Source organism: Formica exsecta, unplaced genomic scaffold (genome assembly GCF_003651465.1).
Source record: "Formica exsecta isolate Colony F162 unplaced genomic scaffold, ASM365146v1 scaffold34, whole genome shotgun sequence".
Taxonomy (NCBI): Eukaryota; Metazoa; Arthropoda; class Insecta; order Hymenoptera; family Formicidae; genus Formica; species Formica exsecta.
Window position 1 is genome coordinate 209,029 of NW_021850653.1, and position 23,072 is coordinate 232,100.

At 41.5% G+C, this 23,072-nt stretch overlaps 3 protein-coding genes across 3 annotated transcripts in view; 2 read left to right on the plus strand and 1 right to left on the minus strand.

Annotated features, from left to right (window-relative positions):
- Window positions 1–1,237: 1,237 nt before the first annotated feature.
- Window positions 1,238–6,125, minus strand: LOC115238441 (cAMP-dependent protein kinase catalytic subunit 1). Its single transcript, XM_029812284.1, has one exon. It carries the CDS (start codon window positions 5,042–5,044, stop codon window positions 3,983–3,985), a length of 1,062 nt encoding a protein of 353 aa, XP_029668144.1. The 5' UTR covers window positions 5,045–6,125; the 3' UTR covers window positions 1,238–3,982.
- Window positions 6,126–15,485: 9,360 nt separating this feature from the next.
- LOC115238446 lies at window positions 15,486–19,815 on the plus strand. Its single transcript, XM_029812287.1, has 3 exons — window positions 15,486–15,699; window positions 18,042–18,229; window positions 18,326–19,815. The coding sequence occupies exons 1-3, from the start codon at window positions 15,680–15,682 to the stop codon at window positions 18,484–18,486; spliced, it is 369 nt and encodes a 122-aa protein (XP_029668147.1). The 5' UTR covers window positions 15,486–15,679; the 3' UTR covers window positions 18,487–19,815.
- Window positions 19,816–20,929: 1,114 nt separating this feature from the next.
- LOC115238443 (probable ATP-dependent RNA helicase DHX35) overlaps window positions 20,930–23,072 on the plus strand; it is an 8,565-nt gene continuing 6,422 nt past the window's right edge. The window contains exons 1-2 of the mRNA XM_029812285.1: window positions 20,930–21,157; window positions 21,423–21,637. Coding sequence (XP_029668145.1) covers window positions 21,130–21,157; window positions 21,423–21,637 — 243 coding nt within the window. The 5' untranslated portion in view covers window positions 20,930–21,129. The remainder of the gene's footprint in view (window positions 21,158–21,422; window positions 21,638–23,072) is intronic.

Below are 23,072 nucleotides of genomic sequence, written 5' to 3' on the forward strand. Positions count from 1 at the left end.
GTCATAGTTGAATAACGTAAGTATGCGATTTAACGGTACGTGTTGGTGCTTTACGCGGATAAAAGTAGATTCATCGACGTGTTGCATATCGAGAAGCGCGGTAGCAAATTATTTAAAAAATCTGAGAATCGTTATTGACGATTGCATAGGATAATCCATCCAGGGAGATAATAGCGGAGATAATTGCCGTAATGTTGAAAAAGCAGAATGCTCGATTTGGCAAAAATTGGATTAACGAAAAAAAATACAAAATTCTTCCTTTAAAAAAATGTCATATGTTCGAATATAGGGCATTGTGTTTTTCAATCAGAAAACAAACTATATATATTCTAATTCTTTGAAAACATTAAATTATAATTATAAATATATCCGCGTATTAAATCATCACGCATATTAAATCTGTTTGCTACGAATAAAATCAATTGCCAAGAAATCTGAAAATACGTTTATAATCCACGATATTTATAATCGATTTCATAATGAATAAAACTGTCAGATCATCCGCAATTAGAGTATGTAATCCGTTGGCGCAACTAACAATAAAATTCGAACATAAAAAATATGAGAAACTCCATTAAACCATATGTTTACAACACGATTGTCACTATGAATTTGCTACACTATGAATTTAGAGCGAGTAATGAGTTCTTGCGATATCAATTAAAAAACTAAGAGTAATAGAATATATTTCCAAACTGCAAAGTGGAAAAATAGAAAGGGTGCGAAAAAATTAAGGTAAATAATTTGTAGTTATTTTTATCGCAGTCGTAATATTTGAATAATGATTCAAGAAATAGCCAACACGCGCGCGCGGCGCGCACTATCTCGATATCATATTAACACAATTTTAATAAAATGTTCTAGTTCTATTACTCTCAGTGCTTTGTTATTTCTTGACACACGGGTATACAACGCGTATACTTGCAAGCGCAATTGCATATCGCGCGTCAGCCAAGTTCTCGTTATTTGAAAATCTCGTCACGAAGCCGCGCCAAGTGCTTCATTTATTTCGCTACGACTCGTACCGCTCTATGCCATTTTCTTTCTCATTCTAATTCCTTCATAACGTCGCGGCGTGTGCAAACGAACGGCGTGTGCATTCGTGTATAGAGGTACGAAGAACATATATATGGACATGAAGACCCCCCACTTTGATCTACTCTCTCACTTGCAAAATTACATTCGCACGTGTAACGGATGCTTTGCCTATTTTTTCGCATTTCGTATTTCATTAACCGGATATTGCAGAAGCTCGCGATGATCCTCCTTCGTCAATCAGCTGATTGCTCGCGATCGTAATGTAATGATTTCCTGATAAAATTCTGTCTGCGTTTATAACGCGCAGAAAAATACCAGCGACATCAACATCAAAATATATTGAGAATGCGATGCAAATTTTCAAAACTTACTACTCATATATAATTGAATAATTTATTCCCGTACGATATTCACGAGATTTCATTTTTTGATATAATGCAGAAGTTCGATACGATGCGTCTCAATCGTCAACTAGAATCGGGAGTTCGTTCGACTTGTGAACGGGAAGCTCTGAAATCTCATTGTCAGATTAATATTAGACGCGCGATACCACCAAGCTCGTACTCGACTTATCGCGAATGCTAAAAGGATATAATGCTAAAAGTTTCGTAACGTCGTCGCACTTACGTGCCGCATTTTCTCCGCATTGTCCGCGCGCGTGTTAACCCATGAATGCCGCTGAATCGATTCTCCTCCTCGGCCGGCCACGTCGCGCTGGCTTGTGCCCAATCCAATTCCGAACGATCGTTTTACTCATTAACGAAACTTCGTGCATCGACATTGACGTCAACGCGCGAAAGTGTATTTTGCGTCATCTCGATCTTCCCCGAGATAAAAAGAGATGATCGTTCGCGCGTGGCTAATACAATCTTCGATCGTGTAATCGCGGCCACCGTTGCCATTAGCTTCCAATCGAGTAATCTTTATCGTCGACACGCTTCGTTAGCATCTGCGATGCTTATTAATTCGCCATCGATTTTCAGTACTTTTTATCGTGTCCTACATTGTGCGCTTCATTTTTCTGCCGATATAACGTTTATATGTCGTCAAGATTGCTAATCACAATTATACTTGTGTTTCCCTTTTGCTTTACGCGAGCGGTTAACGCGAGTCTTTAAGTTCAAAGATGATAGTAAGATTTAGAGAAAGATTTAAATCTCACGACAACATCGACGATTACGCTCGCGTACACATTAAAAATCGCATTTACGAGGAAGCTGTTAGCGCGATTTAAACTGTTTACAGCTCTTGATAGCTCCTCGTTTCTTCCAATATTGATATTCTTATGCCAATAGTAACTAGAATATATCATTACTGAGGGGGATTCTCTTTCTTTCGTATACAATGATTCGAGATGGTTAGTATCTCTGTACGTTTGCACATTTATCTTAGAGAATTAAACATTTAATCTTCCAAGATAATGCAAATAATAATACATCGCGAATGAAATGCTATGCAAGGGAAACTGTAATAATCGGAAGTTGATCGCGTGCGGATGCAAAATTACTGCAATGGTGGATATATCCGATTTGCTTGCGTATATATATATATATAGGAATATTTCTCACGTGACAAGTGAATTTTTTTTTATCGCGAATATAAAGAAACTATATACCGTCTCCTCCAATTGGCCCGTCATCGGCGCGATCGATGAGAAAAACGTGTTTCATATATAAATTATCTCATAATTATTGTGTGTGTGTGTGTGTGTGTGTGTATATGTATGTTGTGTGTGACGACTAGTAATATAAATATGAATCGTACTCACGGGGAATACGCAGATCGTACTCTCTTTCTCTCTTCCTTTCTCTCTCATTCGTTCTCTTTCTCTCACTCACAACGAATAAAGAGGATAGAGACAAATAGTAGACAACGAACGATGCACGATATGACTCGTTTCACAGTACGGTACCTCTCTCTTGATTCATGTGTGTAATGCGAGGATAAACGGAATGGACGAGTGGAGGAGGGGCTATCGAAGGTTTGGAGGAAACATCGGAGGAGAGAAAGACGCTACGCTTGTGAGGCAGGGAACGGAGGGAAGGAGGGAACGTCGTTCGAAAAGACAACGAGAGACTATATGTACAAGGTAACTTCGGTACGGTGACATTTCCGATACTACTAGTTAATCATTAGGAATAAACTTTACACGTGGCTCTCTCTCTCTATAAACCGGATCATAAAGCTATCTCGAATGGATAAGGGGAACGGGAAGTGTGGGAAGGAAGGGGAGAGGGGAGGAGTAGGGAGATATGAAGGTACTAAAGGGACACACACACATATATATTATACAGCCGTTATTACGTTAATGAATCGATTGACCGGCTAAAAAAACAGATTTCTCCATGTAAAAAGTGATGCTGGCGTATGACGTCTACTACACACATACGTAACAACCGAGAATTATGTGTATCTATAATTTTTGAATGCTCAACGCGCCGGCGTATAAACGTCTCTTATCATTCGTATTTCCCGTTTCTCTTTTCCTTCTCTTTAGTTATTTCATCCGCGAAACGCAACAAAACATCCGAATTACCACGCGCCGTTTCGTATATCCTTTTTTTCTCTCTCCCTCTTTCTCTCTCTCTCTCTCTCTCTCTCTCTTCCTTTCTCTCTTGGATAACACATCCTTCCTACCAGTTTCGCTTACGCGATAAACTTCGTCCCGAAAATCTCCGTTTCGCGTTGTCGAAAGCTTCGATTACACGAGAATGCGCTCGCGCGCGCCGGCACACATATACATCCTTCTCTCTTTCTCGCCTTTCTCTCTCACGCTCTCTTACTCTCTCTCTCGAAAAAAGCGAATCACCAACGTGGTGACGACACCGACGACGAAGAAGCGCCGCGCCACTTTGGCCCGACGACGAGGCGCGACTACGACGACGTGTACACGACGTACGTATCCACCTTCTGTTACGAACAACTTGCCGAGCCGGCGCCGCGTTCAAAACTCGGCGAACTCCTTGGCGCACTTCTCCGTCAGCGAGATTCTCAGGGTTTCCTCCTCATAATCATCGAAATTGCTGGTGTCGCCTGGTCCCTTGCAGCGCGGTATGAAAGGCGCCTCTATTCGCTTCTGGAAGACGGCTATCCAGTCAGTGCTGGCGAACCACTTGTGGCCCTTGATGTCGTTCACGCCCGCTTTGAGATTGCCGTACCTCTTGGTAAGGTCAACCTGCAGCAGGTTGCGCAGCAGATCCTTCAGGTCGGAACCAAAGTGCGAGGGAAAGCGTGGCTTGCCGCTCACGATCTTCTCGTAGATTTGGATAGGTTGATCGGCGAAGAATGGAGGATATCCTGCGGCCATCTCGTAAACCAAAACGCCCAGCGCCCACCAATCCACCGCCTTGTTGTAGCCCTTGCTGAGGATAATCTCGGGCGCCAGATATTCTGGCGTGCCACACAGGGTCCACGTCCGACCCTGTACCCTCTTGGCGAAGCCAAAGTCGGTGACCTTGAGGTAACCTTGTGAGTCGATCAACAGATTCTCCGGCTTCAGATCCCGATAGATGAGATCGAGGTAGTGTAGGTACTCAAATGCGAGTACAATCTGAGCCGCGTAAAAACGCGAGTGCGGTTCAGAGAAGCGGCCGACCTTGCGCAGGTGGCTGAACATCTCGCCACCGGGCACATACTCCAGCACCATATACAGGTAAGAGTTATCCTTGAAGTGGAAGCGCAACGATACGAGAAACGGGAAACTGATCGCTTGCAGTATCCTCTTCTCGTTGAGCGTGTGCTCCACCTGCTTCAACTTGACGACCTTCTGCTTGTCGAGTATCTTCATGGCGTAATACTCCTTGGTGGGTTTGTGCTGGACGATCATCACGCGGCCAAACGAACCGGTGCCCAAAGTCTTGATGCGCTCAAAGTCGTCCAAAGCAGCGGTGTTGGTTGGATTCTTCTTCCATTTGTCCTCGAATTCTTTCTTCGCCTTATCGAGGAATTCCTTGACGCTCTCGGCGGCATCGACCTTCTTGTTAGCAGTCGCGGCATTGTTGCCCATTTTAGCCGCGCTGGTGCCCGAGCCTGCCAGGGCAGCTCTACGGGGCTCGAGATAATCCAGAGGACTGCTACGTCTTCGTCGGCGTACGTCCGTGTCCGCCGAGCCTGCCAGGGCTCTGCCGAGCTCCGGTTTCCTCAGAATTTTTGCCACCTTCTACCGCGGGCTGCTGGTGGCCAGATGTCGATTGGTCGCACCTCGGCAACTAGACGAAGAGCTTCGTGTCAACGGTAACGACGGTAACGACGATAACGACGGATTCTCGCGTCGCGTTATGTCCTTGTACCCGAACCAAGTCCTTCGAGGAGACTTTCGCGAGGAACGCGACGACGACCTCGCGACACGCTGGAAATGAGACAGATCGTACACGAAGAAGAAAGATAGAGGACAGGCCACGCACACTCGCGCGATTATCACACGGTACAAAAACGGGTTACACACACATACACGCAGGAGGAGAAGCGCGCGCGCGAGCGCGGCGCGAGAGGGCACCCTCCCGGCGCAACTCCAGAGTACGTTCTCTCTTTCTCTTACACTCTCCTACGTCTGCCTTCCCTGCTGTCGCCGACTATATTTCTCCCGGCGAATGTCACCACACTCCGCAAACGGTGCTCGCCCGTGAGTGAGAGGGGAAGGGGCGAGGGTGAGATTTCTCCTCCTCCGTCGTCCTTCGGCGAGAGGCTCCCGACACCCGGAGATTTGGCGCGTCGGAAAAAAAATGGGTCAGCAGCGATCCTCGTCCGCGACTCGCGCCATCTTCCCTGTCAATTGTACCAGTTAGTCGTCGTTGTCGTCCAGCACGGCTGCGAGGTGCCGTTTCTCTCTCTTTCCTTTTCTCTCGCACGCTCGTGCCGTTCTATCCCACCCGTTTCAATGTCCGTCTATTCTCGATCCGCTCCGTTTTTCGAGACTACTACTACTGTCTCAGTCTCCTATCCCGAGAAAAGTCACACAGCGCAAAACTCCGTTGATTGTCACTCACACGTACGGCAGAGCCCACTTGCGCGCCGCGTTTATCATCTGAAGGAACGAAATGCACACTGATTATATGTGAATCGCGATCTCGTTCTTGACGCGACAACAGCAGCCGTACGTAACGACGATAACGACGGATTCTCGCGTCGCGTTATGTCCTTGTACCCGAACCAAGTCCTTCGAGGAGACTTTCGCGAGGAACGCGACGACGACCTCGCGACACGCTGGAAATGAGACAGATCATACACGAAGAAGAAAGATAGAGGACAGGCCACGCACACTCGCGCGATTATCACACGGTACAAAAACGGGTTACACACACATACACGCAGGAGGAGAAGCGCGCGCGCGAGCGCGGCGCGAGAGGGCACCCTCCCGGCGCAACTCCAGAGTACGTTCTCTCTTTCTCTTACACTCTCCTACGTCTGCCTTCCCTGCTGTCGCCGACTATATTTCTCCCGGCGAATGTCACCACACTCCGCAAACGGTGCTCGCCCGTGAGTGAGAGGGGAAGGGGCGAGGGTGAGATTTCTCCTCCTCCGTCGTCCTTCGGCGAGAGGCTCCCGACACCCGGAGATTTGGCGCGTCGGAAAAAAAATGGGTCAGCAGCGATCCTCGTCCGCGACTCGCGCCATCTTCCCTGTCAATTGTACCAGTTAGTCGTCGTTGTCGTCCAGCACGGCTGCGAGGTGCCGTTTCTCTCTCTTTCCTTTTCTCTCGCACGCTCGTGCCGTTCTATCCCACCCGTTTCAATGTCCGTCTATTCTCGATCCGCTCCGTTTTTCGAGACTACTACTACTGTCTCAGTCTCCTATCCCGAGAAAAGTCACACAGCGCAAAACTCCGTTGATTGTCACTCACACGTACGGCAGAGCCCACTTGCGCGCCGCGTTTATCATCTGAAGGAACGAAATGCACACTGATTATATGTGAATCGCGATCTCGTTCTTGACGCGACAACAGCAGCCGTACGACACTTCGGGGACCACACGTTTCCACTTACCGTTGCTTCGTTCGTTCCTTCTCGCCAAGTCCTTGTTCCCCACGGCTACGTTCCTCCTCGCGACGAGAAACGAAGACAGTGACAGTGAGGATCTGGAGAGGAGAGAGGGACGATGTCGTCGGGCGAGGAAGCTACTCGCGGCGCGCACCTCGCTTCCTCGCGCCCCGGTCCCGGCCCCGGCCCCGGCACGGATGTAATCGAGCGCGTACGACGCGTACCAGCCGATGTCTCGGGGGTTTTTGCTCTCACGGCCAAGTCACTTCGCGTTCGCGTCCGCACCACGGGAGGCGCACGGCGCTAACAACACCGTTGCACGACTGTCGTGGGCTCTCGCGCGCGTCGTCGGCGAACGACAACGACGGCGACGGCGACGGCGATGGCGATGACGGGTACAACCGTGCCTAAAGATGGCGACGCGACACCTCTTCCGCTCGCTCGCTCGCTCGTTCGTTCGGGGGGTTTTTCGCACGAGTGCGAAAGTGACGAGGTGCCGCTCCGGGAGACGAGAGAGCTACTGTGCGCCGCGAGTCAGCTGTTGCTTCCTCCTGTCACCGAGAGATGTAGCATCGTATGAGAGCTGCGCCGAATCGGCAGATGCTGCCACCACGATGCGGTATCTGGAACTGAGCACTGAGGTGCGACAGTGTTGTTGTTCGGGCCGGGTTTTCTCGCGCATGCGTGGTAGATGGCAGCCGAAGCAGCGGTGTATATAAGAGGAGTAGTGTTTGGGCGCGAAAGTCTTGGCGGGCCCGGCAAGAAGGACAGGCTAGGTTAAGGTGAGTAGATAAGTATATTTATAAATAATGCATGCGCAAAGAAAAGGAGCAATTAAACGACCGAAAGTTAGAGACTTTCAAAATGCATGGCTGCATGAGGATAATTTTAAGATAATGTTTTTATATTTGATAAATTTTATTTATGTTCATTTTTATAAATAAATATTTTTATTTTTTGTATTTTTGTATGAATACTGGTGAGGTTTTTGGCAGTTTTCCTTACCCGTGCAACAAATGTTGGTATTCTATGAGATTCTGCCAAAAATAAAATATTTTATTTTCGTTTGCATAAAAATGTGTTTTTAATTAATTATTTTATTACCCTCTTTCCCCTTTTTCAGCTTAGAATTTATTTATAATATATATATATATATTTATTTATTTAAATATTTAATATTTTTCTCATACATTTTGAACAATTATTAGATATTTTTGCGCGGGTGATTAATGGTACTCCTTTTTATCCAACTAAGCACTGTACTGGTACCGCGTTTGCCACGCATGCGCGAAAAATCCCGGCCCGAACAACAACACTGAGGTGCGATCGAGCTGCCCCGAATCTGTCCGAGAGTTATCTCTCCTCGACGATGTTCGAGCGACGTCACGTGATGAACACGCGCGTACAGAAGCGGAACGTCGCTGCGTCTCTCCGAGCGGCCATTTAGACAATCTTTCAGACGATGTTATTCTAAAATCGAATTTTAATTCGATATTGCTGACATATACGTCACGCTCGTTAATTAATGCGAATCATTAACGTCCGTAATTAAAGTTTATGCGGCAGTCTTGAAGAAATTGAAAAATATATAGTAAAACGTATACATATAGATAATTAAAAAGAGATTAATAAAACGTATGTCTAATGATTTTTGAAATTTCTGTCTAAGATAGTTGCATTAAAGTTTATATTAATCACTTTTTTTTTACATTTATAAGCTGATAACGCCTTCGCTATAAAAAATATTATTCTTGAACTAATCTACTATCTGTATTTTTATCAAAAAAAAAAAAACTATCGAAGCATGCATAGCTCGGATTTGGAAAAAGAACAGCCCTGACCCGATTTCTTCACTCTATTCCCTACGTCTCTCCTTTCTTTAAAATGTGCCGATCGTTCCGTAAAGTCAGGGCCCCGGATTTGTCTCGAGTCAGTCCTGATCGCGCGACGAGCTCCGAGAAGACGATTGTGTCACGTTCTTCGATTCCGAGGACGGCACTCTGAGTCAGCCGACCGAAAAACTTTAACATCGTGTATCCAAGGTTGTTTCTGAAATTTGGAAACGCTCCGGAGGTCACAATCGCCCGGCACGATCGCGCTTTTATCTCCGTCACGTCGGAGGATTCTCGCGAGCGAGTCTCGCGCTTGACTTTATCGCTCGGAAAACGCACGAAAGAGACACATAACCGCCGAACATTATCGCGCGCAATCTAATGCCGCATCCGATATGTCATCGCTCGTTACGACGTCGCGATAAAAATTCACTCTCCCGCAAATTTCGCGCGCGTGTCTGCGCAAACGAAACCTTTCTCTGCCGTTGCGTTCCTATACTGCGCGTCTCCGTCGAGACGCTTTTATGTGCTCTTACTCGACTATTTACACTGCAGAGATTCGCGAATTTATTATCATTTGCTAATAGCGAATTCGATTGGATCCCATACAGCACACAAAGATTGCATACATATTGTAGCAATCTTTCACCGCAATATTGCAACTTTGCAAATTCACTGCAAAATGTGGATGGTAGCGTTACCATTGCTGAACGTCAAGAAAGTCAGCTCGGCACGCAAAATTTACTATAGTAAATTTTAGTACTTTATAAAGTACTAACCACAGCGAAACGCCTAGCATAAAGTTCGTTGGATAATGTGTTGATTCATGTTGAAGAAATAATATTTTTCAACGCTTATGCTTTGATGCTATAACTTTCCTTTTCTTCTTTCGACAATATGTGATATTTATCTATAATTTTCTTATCGCGGGTCGTTTACGGGTCTGCTTTCATCTCTTTAATTTCTTAATTAAACGATATTTCCTTAGCGCCAGTTAATTTATGTTGAAATCAGGTTCTGTGCAGATGGAGAATACAACCCGGCGCTTTATCGTAATAGTATTTCTTATCGCAGGATTATCGAATCTCGAAGGAGAGGTCGAGCGAGTCATCCATACAAATGGAATTAAACGAGAGTTAAAGCTCATGCTTTATGTGTGCAATATATTTTTTTAAGCGATACGTATTTAAAAAATTTCGTCGCTTGGTATTCGGAGATAAAACAGAGCGACTATTGTACGAGTGAAATCGACCGTCTTAATCCAATTCGTGTGTGAAATTATTAAATGTAGAGCCTCGAGAGTATTTACGTAAGAGTGTTTCTATCGTTATACAATGTTCTTTCTAGAGAAACGTCATCCTTTCGAGATTTTTAACACTTCTCGCTCAGTCTTTTTAATTTCGGTGACACGTGAAAATACCTATTAAAAGCGAGCGCGAGAAAGACGAATGAATCGGTCCTCTTTACGTGCGAATACTACAAATGTCGTATCGTCAGAACGCCGCACAGAATATCACGGTCAGGGAATAACAGAGACTTGTTGCTGTCAGTCACGTCAACGGGGGAACCGGTTCGAGAGGCTCAGGCCTAGAGTCGAATAAACGTGCGATGGTATCGCAATCGACAAGCGCGGGCGTTGTAACGCGAGGGTTTCGGCGACGACGTCGTTACCGGCGACAACGGCATTGGTCTATTAATAATGATCGACCGGATATCGCGGTATCGAACCGTGGTAGATAGGTAGGTGTACGGAAGGTTGAACACCCGCTGACCTGTGATAATCCTTTGCCGATTAGTTCCCAACTGTAGACAGAGGCGGCGCGGTTTTAGAACGGTCAACCGACAGGAAAGCCGGAGGAAGAGGGAGGAAAAAAAAATGAGAGAGATAGGGGTGGCCTAGAGAATGGGATGAGGACGGGACGCGAGGGGAGAACGGGACGAAACGCGAACCGGTTGCCCGCGAGTCCAAAAGGTACGATCGGGTCAGGCCAGAACACACGCGGCATTTTCGTATGATACACCGCCGTGTTGTGAACGCCATGCTGGATATAAAGGCAGACCGCAGGATATGTATGCGTGGCGTATATATAAATTGTATCTACGTCGAGAACTTTATACAGTCGAACGGCGACTATAATAATAACTGGCTGATTAATCACGCCGCGATATAGATTAAAAAATATTGGTTTATCGAATGAGATGTATCAACATCTTGGAAATGGGCAATCTACTGTGACTTGACAGTACAGGAGAAAAATATGTTTTATATCTGAAGAAATAGATAATATTCTAATAATACATCACAAATAATACGTCAGTTTTCAGATGTATAAATTTACAGTTTAAAAACTGCTACTTTTGGACATACATTTTTATAATTATTTAAATATAAAATGGTCCTATAATACGCGTCCTTAATTTGATTTGAAATCTTCTTTTTTACAATATGCTTTTTCATATGTATGTGTATTATTTGTGCATTTTATGTCACGTGCCTCTCTTGTTTATTACAAAGATAGCCCACATAATTTGCATGTATGCCACTGCCGTTTGCGTGTTCCAATATTGTTGGAGATACACAAAGGACCTGTGGGAGTTTGCTTGTACTGTTTAGGGTTAAGCCCGGTTTGATTCTACCCTACAGGATGCGCGCGTCCACGCGCTCTCTATTGATTCCATGACCCGAAGCAGCGAGCCAATTTGTCGAAGGGAAGCACGCTAGTTTCTTACGTGGAACATCTCGCGGAGAAAAGATAGGATGTAAAGTAATAAAACTAAAGACTAAAGCAATAAAAATACAGATAGAAAATTTTCTTCGAGAGTTTTGTGTCAAATTTCATAAATATATAATAATTCTACGATTACAATAATGACTATAAAAAAAGAATTGTTTTTTCAATTCTCTTGAGTATCTCTCTTTCTCTCTCTCGTATATTATTTACCAAAAATGTAGATCTTCTACAAAATGTTTAATTATTCCGAAAAATTTAGCAGATACATTTCATTATCTTAATAACATACATGGTTGACTCAAATATTTTTTATTCGTTTTCTCCTCATCTCAATATACAGAAATTTAATTTACAACGAGACAAAATCTATCTTTTGAAGAACTTTTCCTTAAGATCCAGCTCCCCTTGTAATACACTATATACTCTACATGCGAATTATTTAATAGGTTCCTTTACGCTTCGCGCGCGCTTTCACGAAGACTTTGTATAGATCGTCACGAAAACGCAATACTGTGCTCGTATCCTTGAGATGGTATTTATTCGGGGCGCTATTAATAAGCGTATATTCGTATGTAGGCCCCACTGGAAATATATGTCGACCACTGCCGGTATATTCCCATTTCTAATTCTGATTTCTCTCTCTCTCTCTCTCTCTCTCTCTCTCTCTCTCTCTCTCTCTTACAAAAGAGTCAGCGAAACACTTTTACACTACGTCAGGTTTTCACTTGGATCTATGAAAATTTCAAATTTTGCGGAGATATCGATAGAAGTCTCTGTTGTTACTCACGGCGGCTGAGCTCTTTCTCTCATGTGACAAAAATATACGCGATAACCACCCGAGAGATAAACCGGGGTGCGGATTGGCGACTTGATTGAAGATGAAAACGGAGGTAGAGAGAATGTATGTGGCGTCCACACCACGTGCAGTTAAATAAGTATTTCCGTTGCTGGCTGGTCGGCGAATGGCCGAATGGCCGAGGGAGAGGATCAGATGCTAAAGGTCTCCCAATGCTTTTTGTCTCTCTCTCTTCCTATTTCTCTCTCTCTCTCTCTCTCTCTCTATTGCAAAAGAGTAAGCGCAAATTACCATTTGGAAACCTAGACCCGAAAGTGCATGGCAAAGTGCATTTTAATAAGAGCGACGTATCGCCGACGCAAAGAGGAAATTTGGTCCAGCGAAATGAAAATTTAGATGTCCCACACTGCTATCTTTAGCGGTCTCGATACTGCAAAAGCGAATATAGGTTACTGTCGTCGGAATAGACCCGTGGTCGAGGCGGGCACATCCACTGACCCAGTAAAAACGGGCTCGGCTCTTATCGAATACCCGCGACTTTAGAGCAAGCCCACCACCGTGAAGCGATTGTATCGACAGCCAGATAATCCTCAATATAATCAACGCAAATGTCATTAATTTATTACGACGGCTTGCCACAAGCGATGATTACGTAAGGATTCCAAAATAAAAAAAAAAGGAGGCAAGCCACTGCTACAAATTTGTCTCGACGAAAACACGTGGGAGAGAAAAAGGAAGAGAAAGAGGGAACGAGGGAGAGAGAGAACGCGCAAAGATAAGCTAAAGAACGAAAAGGAGCAAACATTACACTCTTATAAACGCACGCGTATTCGACATTGCTTTCCCCCGTGAAAGTTTGGTTGAAAATTTCGAGCGGACCTATACGTCCGGATCGAGTCGATTTCGTCGAAAGATGCTCGGAAGGAGGCATCTGGCCACCTCGCCTCACCTGTACGGCAGCTGCTGCTCGCTCTGGTTATCTTCGTGCTTACGTGGACTGCCAGCACGTGTGCCAGAACAAAAAATGTATTTACGGAACGGACGAAAAGGCACGCTGCTACAAGTGTGGCACAGCCAAAAATTGCGCGGGCTCGCGATGACGATTAATAAAAAGTATTCCAACATGTTATATAAATAATTCAAAGAGAGAGAACGCTTTTTAAAAAAATATATTATCTTTAGAATATAAATTCCTCTTCTGATATCTTTTATATTATGTTCTCGTGGGAATTAAATTAAAATAAATTAATAAATTTTTCCTTGTATTCTTGCTCAATTTTTACATTTATCAAACATTCAGCTATCACACGATTAATCGTCGAATTAATTACCGTAACTAATAACGACTCGCCTTAAAAGGCACGATTATTATAATGATAACATAATTACGTCCTGAATAAATATTAATTTCAAAAGAAGTTATTATAATATATATACGCTTTTTCGCGATATTTCTCTCCTATTGATATCCCGCGATAAAAGATTCTTCGAGAAAGCGGAAGCCTAAGGCCTAAGGGATAGCTATACGTAACCGCAACCTGTTTCTAAAAAGAGATCGAGTGTCCGTTCGAGAGGGCCGATTTCTCCGGCGACCCGCAACGTTATTGCAGCCTTACGAGGAAAATCTCGCATTTATCGTGTTCGAGAGCAACCTGTAACATGGACTTGAAGGCGGCGAGCAGCACGATACGTCGCGCTCGTCGCGCACCTTTCCCGCACACCGGAAGTGCTGCCATGCCGCGAAACTTCTAGAACTTTCGCAAGCACGCCGCGCATAAACGCGATTGTCGAATACTCGAGCCTCGAGTTACAAGCGAACGAGACGATCTAATCGATGCGGCGAATTATTCGACGAGGCATGAAATCGCACAATCGTGCCAAGCGAATTACACGATTCGTTCGACTTAAAAAATAAATCGCCGGAAATGTACGAATTTTTCGATGCTAAACGAGTAATTGTAATTGTGGACGTTCCGGGTTCCGGGTAGAAGGGACGCGGCTAGAGAAGGGGAATATCGTCGAGGCATCGAAATGGTGTCGCTACCTTCGTTGATGGAGCGAACTTTGCGCCGCGAATAATTGAATGGCCGCGTTTGCGCGACGTCTTATTACCTTTATTTTACTCGCTTTCGATCGCGTTGGCATGGATGGTAATCGTAACACGTTTCCGCCGATGCTTTCGAACGTGATCTCTCTCTTATGTGTAGCGTACTTTGACTAGTAACATTGACTCTACTCACTGTCACCTACGATCACTATTCTCGTATCCTCCACTGTACACTGTAAACCTCGCTTCGAAGATATAACTGCGACGTCCGTGTCTCTTCCTGAAATTCGAAAAAAATAATCGATATCCTTAAAAATATATTTTACTAATGAATTCCGAGATTGTCTTCGTAAAGCTTAGAGTCAGTATACCTAATGCGAGCGATATTTTTACAAATCATGTTACACGCGATAGAAGAATCGCACGATAACGGCGGTAAAGACGGAACACACTGAATAAGATATGAGGAACAGGAATAAATATAACGGTTAGGTTCGCAATGAACGTATCGATATATAGGAATTAGGAATTGACCGACACAACTTTAGTTGGTTTATGGAAAAATGTTAACCCACATCTCAATAATCGCATTTACATTTTCACTAATAAAGAAATGTATCTTTATACAATATAAAAAACTATTAAAATTATTATACTAAATAAAAAACGTCAAATTAAATTCAACAGCAAGTGTGTACGCGTTATATATTTCTTATCCATTTTCTTCTCGATTACATTCGATAAAAAAAAAAAATATTATAATATCATAATACCAAAAACATACCATATACATAGATACAATAACGTTGATAATAAAATATGAATATGACGATATTATACAACGTGATAACGTGAAATATATATTTATTTCTTGTTTTCTACACGTCTCCGTCTATTGGCATCGGGAGTCGGGAAGGCTCGATTTCCTTTGTAGACGCGAGAAGTGAGACGCGAGCACGGCGCGCGCGCACGCGAGACAGCGACGCGACGGGCGCGCCATCTGTAAACGAGCGGGAAAGAAAAGCGTTTGAAGGCCGCCGGCCCGCCGGCCGGGCCGGAGTCGCTCGGGTCTCGGGCGAATCAGTGCGCGTTTCCCTCTGCCATTTGCGCGTCGGTACGCGGCAGCGGTGTTACCGGAATCTTCGACGTGTGCTTACCGGTGCGTAGAAGACGCGTAACCGCCGTGTCGGTTGAGAAGTGTGCTTTTTACGGGTTCGGTGCTATTCGTGCGTGAATTTCTCGCGATCAAATCGATCGATATGGCGGACACAGAGGCCAAGTGAGTATATACATGCGTCCACCTGTGCGTAAATACACGGTATCGATTCGTCGACGAGGAAAAAATCGCGCGACCGTGCGCGTACGGCGTCGGTTCCCTTTGGCGCGCACGAGATCACGTTTGCGCTCGATCGGACGATCTTGCGTCCGTCGGTTTTTCTCTTTCCGGGATTATCATTGTCGCCATCGTTATCGTCATTCGTGTTATTTTCTCGTCGCCCTTGCTCGTTTGCTTTCAAATTATCGCGAAGATACTCGCGGGACCGTTGCGAGAAAGGTTGGCGATCACGAGAAGAGGAAGGGGCGACATGCGGTTCGCGCGGGAGGAGGATCGAGCGTTGCCCCTCTCTCTTTCTCTCTACAATATCTTCACCGCGACGATATTCTCGGGCCGATTCGCGGTACGCCTAACGATCGTTGGAAATTACCTGCCCTCGCCTCTGCGCGCGCGACGCGTGCTCTACTTGCGGCGATTTCATGGCGGCTTCATCGCCGTCCCCGCGCCGGATCCTCTGCCTATCTCTCTCTCTCTCTCTCTCTTTCTACTCAGCGTTCCCCCTCGCGACCGCCCGCCCTCGCACGATCGAAGACGAGCGCATCGTCGCCGATCGGCGAGCCTCGTATTCCTTTTGTCCCTCGCGCTCGACCACTTCGCTCGTTTGTTTACGTCGTCTATATAGATTACATACGTGCACGCGCGCGCATACATATATTCATACAAACAAACAAATCGTACACGCGCAATACATGCATATGTTTTCCGTGTAAACCATTCTCGTCGAGGACGAACAAATACATGTGAACGATCCCTCTCCTGTCGCGAGAAAACAATGTTTTTTTTTTTTTTTTCACGTGACTTTCTCGTTCACTCTCAACGTCGGGAGAAATCGTCATCGTATAGCCGCCGGTCCCTTTCTCCGCCACGCGCATCGACCTGAAAGCGGTCGACGACGTATCGATCTGCCGGCTCGCGTCGATTAGACGTCCCTAAAGATAACGCGACGACGACGATAGGCGGTTATTTATCGCGCGATATTTCCCGCGGAAATCCTCCGCCGAGCCAAGTACATACACGATATAATCGGTGAGGCCAAAAATTTTGATCTTGCTTGAAAAACGCGCGAGAAAAAGATAGAGAGAGAAGATTTATATATTTATATCCATCTTTAATCAATGATATACCGGTTTCAATGCTGCTTTCAAGACGAATAATAGCGGTTAGGGATAACGGCATCCTTTACGTTTCTACGCACGCGTAAAGAGACCGATGTTGAAAGAGGGAACATATAAAGAGAACGCGTGTATATTGCACGTTATGTATTATATATGTACATACATATATACCATACATAAGCACGATTCGCCACGCTGAAGCCTTCGGTGTGGATTGTGGTGAACGTGCGATGGTAGTGGTAATGGTAGTAATGGTAGTGTAGTAGTAGAAATAGTAATGGCGATGGTTGTTTGGTGACCGGCGACGCGAAGGGAAAAGAGGAAGGGAGGATAATATTAACCTCACTAGGTGTCGCCACAGTTGGCGGCGTCCTTATCTCTATTTCGTTGAGAGCTAGAGCCAGCCCACTATCAAAGTTCTACGATTCACAGACGACTTTTGTGTGTATACTGCGGATAAACTTATCCAAAATGCTATTAAAGGCTTAAAAAAATACAATCAACTTTACAACGGATTGGCTTGATAAGCTAAGCTTGACGTTGGCTCCGAAAAAATCCCAACTGTGTCTTTAGCAGACTCCCTTCTAGGTTTGATTTACAACTGTCCATAACATTCCGAAATAACCTTAACAGTCATATCGAAAAAGTCTGTGATAGCAAACCTATATGTAGCTGTAACAAACCTATAAATCTCTTAAAATTCTTGAGAATTACTTGGTAGGGATTTTAGTCCTACCCTATTACTTAATATTTATGGAAAATTAATTAGATCTAGAATCGAATATGGAACTTTCATCTAGAATGGCATATCATAATATTTATGGAATAAAATTAAACTTATTCAAAATCAGACAAGGGATATAGGAGGACTATTGTTAACGTGATGCTAAAAGAAATGTACAAACCAATAAGATAGCAATCCCTCACCACTGTTTAACTTACTATTTCCTCCAATCCATAACCAGAAATTGCTGTTCACGGACAGCTTTAAGATCAAGGGTCTTTCATTCTCGTGGTTCTCGATTTTAGGTAGTGCAAACAATTTCAGCTTTAAATTTCGAACCAGCAACGCTTCTATATTCTCATATGAAGCAATGTCTATAATTTTTTAAGTTTTTTTTTGTTACATATAGAACATGCTGTATTTATATTATTGCTTATTGTTTTCAGGGAAACCAAAGTCACTACCCCTCAAAAGAAAGTAGTCGAGGAGAAAGTAGTGGAAGAGGAAGTTATTGATGAAGACTCGAAAGCATCTGAAAATGGTGACACGAAAGAAACCAAAGAGAATGGCTCAAGCGAGGAGAAAGAGGTTGATGAGAAAGAAGCAGAATCTACGGAAAACGGAGACTCTACAGGTATGTATTATTAAAAGACATTGTTGTTGCATAACTAGAATTCAAAGAAAAGCACCTGTAGTAATTAATATATTTCTTTTTTTTATTTAATTTTAGATGCTCCTGCCGATAGCTGTTGCGTAAAGAGGAAATCAACGGCTGGGGCTGATGCAGGAGAAGATGCACAGGATGGCGCGAGTCCCGAGAAGAAATCGAGACTCGACGAGAAGTGTGTCGAAGCCGAGAATAACGGCGACGCGGAGGAGGCCACGGCCTAATATTCTCTTATGTTTATTATTGACAGACAGACCTAATCCATAGACGCAATTTTAACTATTGAGTGTGAAGCCAGGGCAGATCATCTGTGCATTTTCGAAAAAAGGATAGCAAGCATATAAGAGCAAAAAAACAATACAGAAAAAGGAACATTCGACGTTTATTGCATTAAAGACTTTCTGTGTTCAGGATGCTTGGGTGTCTCTCACAGTATTTCTTATAATAAATTGGCAATATCGAAACGAGTCTAACATTTATCAAAAAATCATGGTTACATGTGATTAATGTAAAGCTTAAACAAACCGTGTTCTCTCTGTACTGGCATCCACTGCATACATATTATATATTCACTTAGTGTTAGAATCCTAAAATAAGGAAGTATACTGATAATGTTTAGAAATAATATATTTCTAATTCATCAAGAGAGACAAACGATAGTGTGCGGTGTCTGGAAAATGGGTACATTGTGCAACATAATATTTCCACCTACTGCTAGTCCTCATTGTTTCCGACGCACAGACACATATTGTAGCTTATACATATAGACACACACACCTTGGATTATACATTGGAGATAGAATACGGATATTTTTCTGCGAATCAAAATACATTCCCGAAAATAGATTATGACTTGTAATGTTACGACTGTTCGCCGATAAGAAACTGTTAAGAGAGCGTCATTTCTATAGCTGACATTAAACGTGCATATTTAAATATTTTATTTATGTAAACTGTAACTTTTACAAGAAAAACTGGACAGTTTAGACTTTAGGTAAACTATCGTGCATTAAATTCTGCTAGCACATATGTGTTTATGCAAAAATAATTTTTTTTTTCTTTTTTTCAAGAAATCACTTTCCAAAAGAGATCTATTATATGATTTCTAAAACGTGTGTGGTCGTTTTTAAAAACTAAAATATATTTCTTTTTATTGCATAATTTTTTTCTTACAAGGCGTGCAGTATACACATAATTTGTCTTTTATCTCGGTTTTCATACATTGTACTCTTGGCGTCATTAATGCCTTCTCGCCTGAAGATATCCGCTTTCGAGTCCAATAATAGCTAGATGCATCGCGTCGTAGTTGTGTATAGAATAATATATATACAAATGCTTTACAATTAGTAAAAAATACACAATCGTACGCGTTAAATTAAATTTTATATTCTGTATAATTATTTTTATTACCAATTAGCGCAATTTTTTCATATTACATTTGTAGAAAAGAAAGATTTTAGTAATAACATATTAAAACAACGCTTCTTTGTGCAACTATTTTTTAGAGAGATAAAATGTATAATATATTTTAATATTAAAATTGTTATATCTAATAATGCATACAATTTTTTACTAATTGTAAGGCAATTGTGTATATATTTTGTAACATGTTTATATGTACATATTCATATCCATTATATTCATATATATATATATATATATATATATATATATGTATGTATGTATATATGTCTCATAGAATATATTATACACTTGAAGAAATTAAGGATTTTATATATATATATATATATGTATATATGTGTATATATATATATATATAAACATATTAATTACGGGAATATTTTTTTAACCAACAGTCATGATACACAAATAACTAGACGCAACGTGTCTAGCTTTTGTTGGACTCGAAAGCGGCTATCTTCAGGCGAGAAGGCATTAATGACGCCTAATGTATCTTTGTATGTATAGAAATATTAATGAGTAAAAAAAATTGGTTTGAATTTTGATAATGACGTATTAGAAAATTATAGTCTGATGAAAATCGTAGTTGCCACAAAGTCGGAAAAATTATCACAATCTTGAAATTGATTGACTTAATTAAATTCAGATTAGCTATTGATTTGCAAGTTATATCCAAAATTATTAGATAATTGTCAGACAAGTTATCACTTCTTTTTAGTTGCGTTTGTATAATGTTATGTTAGTTTCAAAAGTTCCAATATTTTATTTATCGCAGAAGTATCTCAGTCAAATGACAATAGTTTGTATAATTTTCAACATTATTTTGCTTGTAATAAATATAATTGTCAATCAGTGGAGGTAATAACATGTATGTTTAAGATTTGAAATGATAAAATGTGTTCAACAGCTAATACAAATAAAGATGGTTCTCTATATTGTATAAAATATTATTTCCTCCTGTACAGTGATAATATAGGCATAAGATTTTTCAAAAATATCATAATTAATATATTTATATACAAGACTATGTGTATCACTTTTTTCATTCACACAATTTGAATACTTGCTGAAATTATGTTATATTTATTTTGCAGACACATGAAAAAGGAAATATTTTGAATAAAACGCATTTGTGTAATATATATGACAGTAGAATATCACTCACATATACAGATATTAACTTTATATATAATTTCGTGTGATCATTGTTAGTGATATTCTTTAATAAAATTCGCGGGTGACCATTTTAAGCGACAAAGCAAGAGCCATCTATCATACGAGTGAAAACTTGCCATTGTAATTGTTTAGACTTTAGACAATATATTAGACACTTGCATAGTACTGACATGCAATTATATTTAATTGTATTTTATTTGAACAATTTATAATTCTTCGTTTAATGATATAAAAATTTTCTCTTAAAACGTGTGTTTCAAATTCTGAAAATGTTGCGGCCGTTTTTCTCCAAACCAGGTAAGGTTATGTTAGTCAAATTTTTATTACAATTTCATCGAATTATGTTCTGTTTTTATATAATAAAATATTAAGATTTGCAAAGTATGTCAGATCGAGGTAAATAATGATTATATTGTCATTTCGGACATGATTTTGAAGATTTGTAATTGAATCTAATCTATGTAGTTTAATGAAAATACATTAGAAAATAATTCATGTTATCTGCAATCTATAAGTTGTAAAAAAAGGCATCAATTACTCATTCAGCAACTTTATTAATTAGGAGAAAGTACGTGGCAAGAGGATAAGCCTGATATCGATGCCCATTCGTCAACACAATTTGTTTACAATGCGCATCATTCACTTGCACTTGACATGCAGCGTCAACGATTGCCTATATTTAAAAATAAGGATCATATTATTTATTTATTGGAGAAATATCAGACTTTGGTTCTAGTGGGCGAAACAGGCTGTGGTAAAAGCACACAAGTGCCTCAGGTGAGATTCGAATGTGTAATTTATATCTTTAAGATAACTCAGAGTCTGCAGTGCCATATTTATTGTATTCATATAAATGTCTCAATTTCTATAAATATGAAAATTAATAGGTTTGCAAAATATCTCATTAAAACAATATCAAAAAAAGAAAAGAAATAATGATTTCTTTGTTCAAATTATAAAATTCTGTGGCATTTCCTTCAGTTATTTATTTCTTTAGACTTTAGAAGTTGCACAAGTTATTGAAAGAAAAGTTTTATTATTCAGCTACATATTTTTTATGTTCCATCCTATATCATAGCTATATATATATATATATATATATTTGTATGACACGATACCATATCTGTTATATTTGATAATGTATCGCATGATATCGTATCTTTGTTATCACACAATACAGTCTAAATAATCTGAAAATGGTTAAATTTATAAAATTTTGTCGCATATATTATTGAAAATCATCCAACGCAATCTATATTTATATATCAAAAATATACAAGAAGTATAATGTTTACCATGTTGGCCTCAAACACTGAATAATGGTTTTTGTTGTCATCAATTATTCACGCACTATGTAAATAAATATTTTTATACTCGCCTTGCGATTTACATTCAGTGGTAAACATGGCAAACATCGTTAGCAATAGCATTTTCCATTTGTATATATACGATCTCTTGACATCTCAGAATGAAATTCAACACCGCGCAGATATAAATAGAATTTCACGTACGGGAGTTCTGTGGGTCTTATGGTTTAACTATAAAGAGAGCATTTAGCCATGGAGATGGCCTTCAGAGATTCGAAGGAAGTGTACGAGAAAAGACGCTTCTTCTGTCATTCATATCGTGTTTGTTTTATCTTCGGGCGGAGCTCCTTTCTCTACGAGCACATTTTAACACAATCCGCGTTAATGTCCGATGGGCGCGTCGAGTTCTCTCGTATTGGATTAGGAATAGCCGTGGGTTGATCTCTAATATTGACCTATTACAGAATAGAGTGAAGCCTGTGATCGGTAGAGGTAACGACGGTATGACGGCAAGTTATTCTCTCTTTCTCTCTCCTCTCCCCCCCCCCCCCCCCCCCCCCCCCCCCCCCCCTCAGGTGGACTTTGCTTTACAATGTAGCATGTACTTTGTAAGTTTGGGTCCCCTATTCGCTATATTTACCAAAGTTGCTGCTAACGGTTAATTTTCTGAAAATTTATTGATTTATGTCTGTATTATAAAATAAAATAATTATATTGTGTCTTATAAGACAATATAATGAAAGCAAATAATAAAGACAAAGTTATACATTTTTAATATATACTACCTTGTTTTTTTAATTATTTTCAGAAAATTAACAGTTAGCAGGAAATTTTATTATAATTTTATTATAATTAACATTAAAAATGGCTAATACTAAATAGAGAGAGGGAGAGGGAGAGGGAGA

Coding starts and splice junctions, on each gene's coding strand:
- LOC115238441 (XM_029812284.1), bottom strand. CDS start 5,044: ATGGGCAACAATGCCGCGACTGCTAACAAGAAGGTCGATGCCGCCGAG.
- LOC115238446 (XM_029812287.1), top strand. CDS start 15,680: ATGGCGGACACAGAGGCCAA. Junction 15,700..18,041: donor ATGGCGGACACAGAGGCCAA/GTGAGTATATAC, acceptor TATTGTTTTCAG/GGAAACCAAAGTCACTACCC. Junction 18,230..18,325: donor GGAAAACGGAGACTCTACAG/GTATGTATTATT, acceptor ATTTAATTTTAG/ATGCTCCTGCCGATAGCTGT.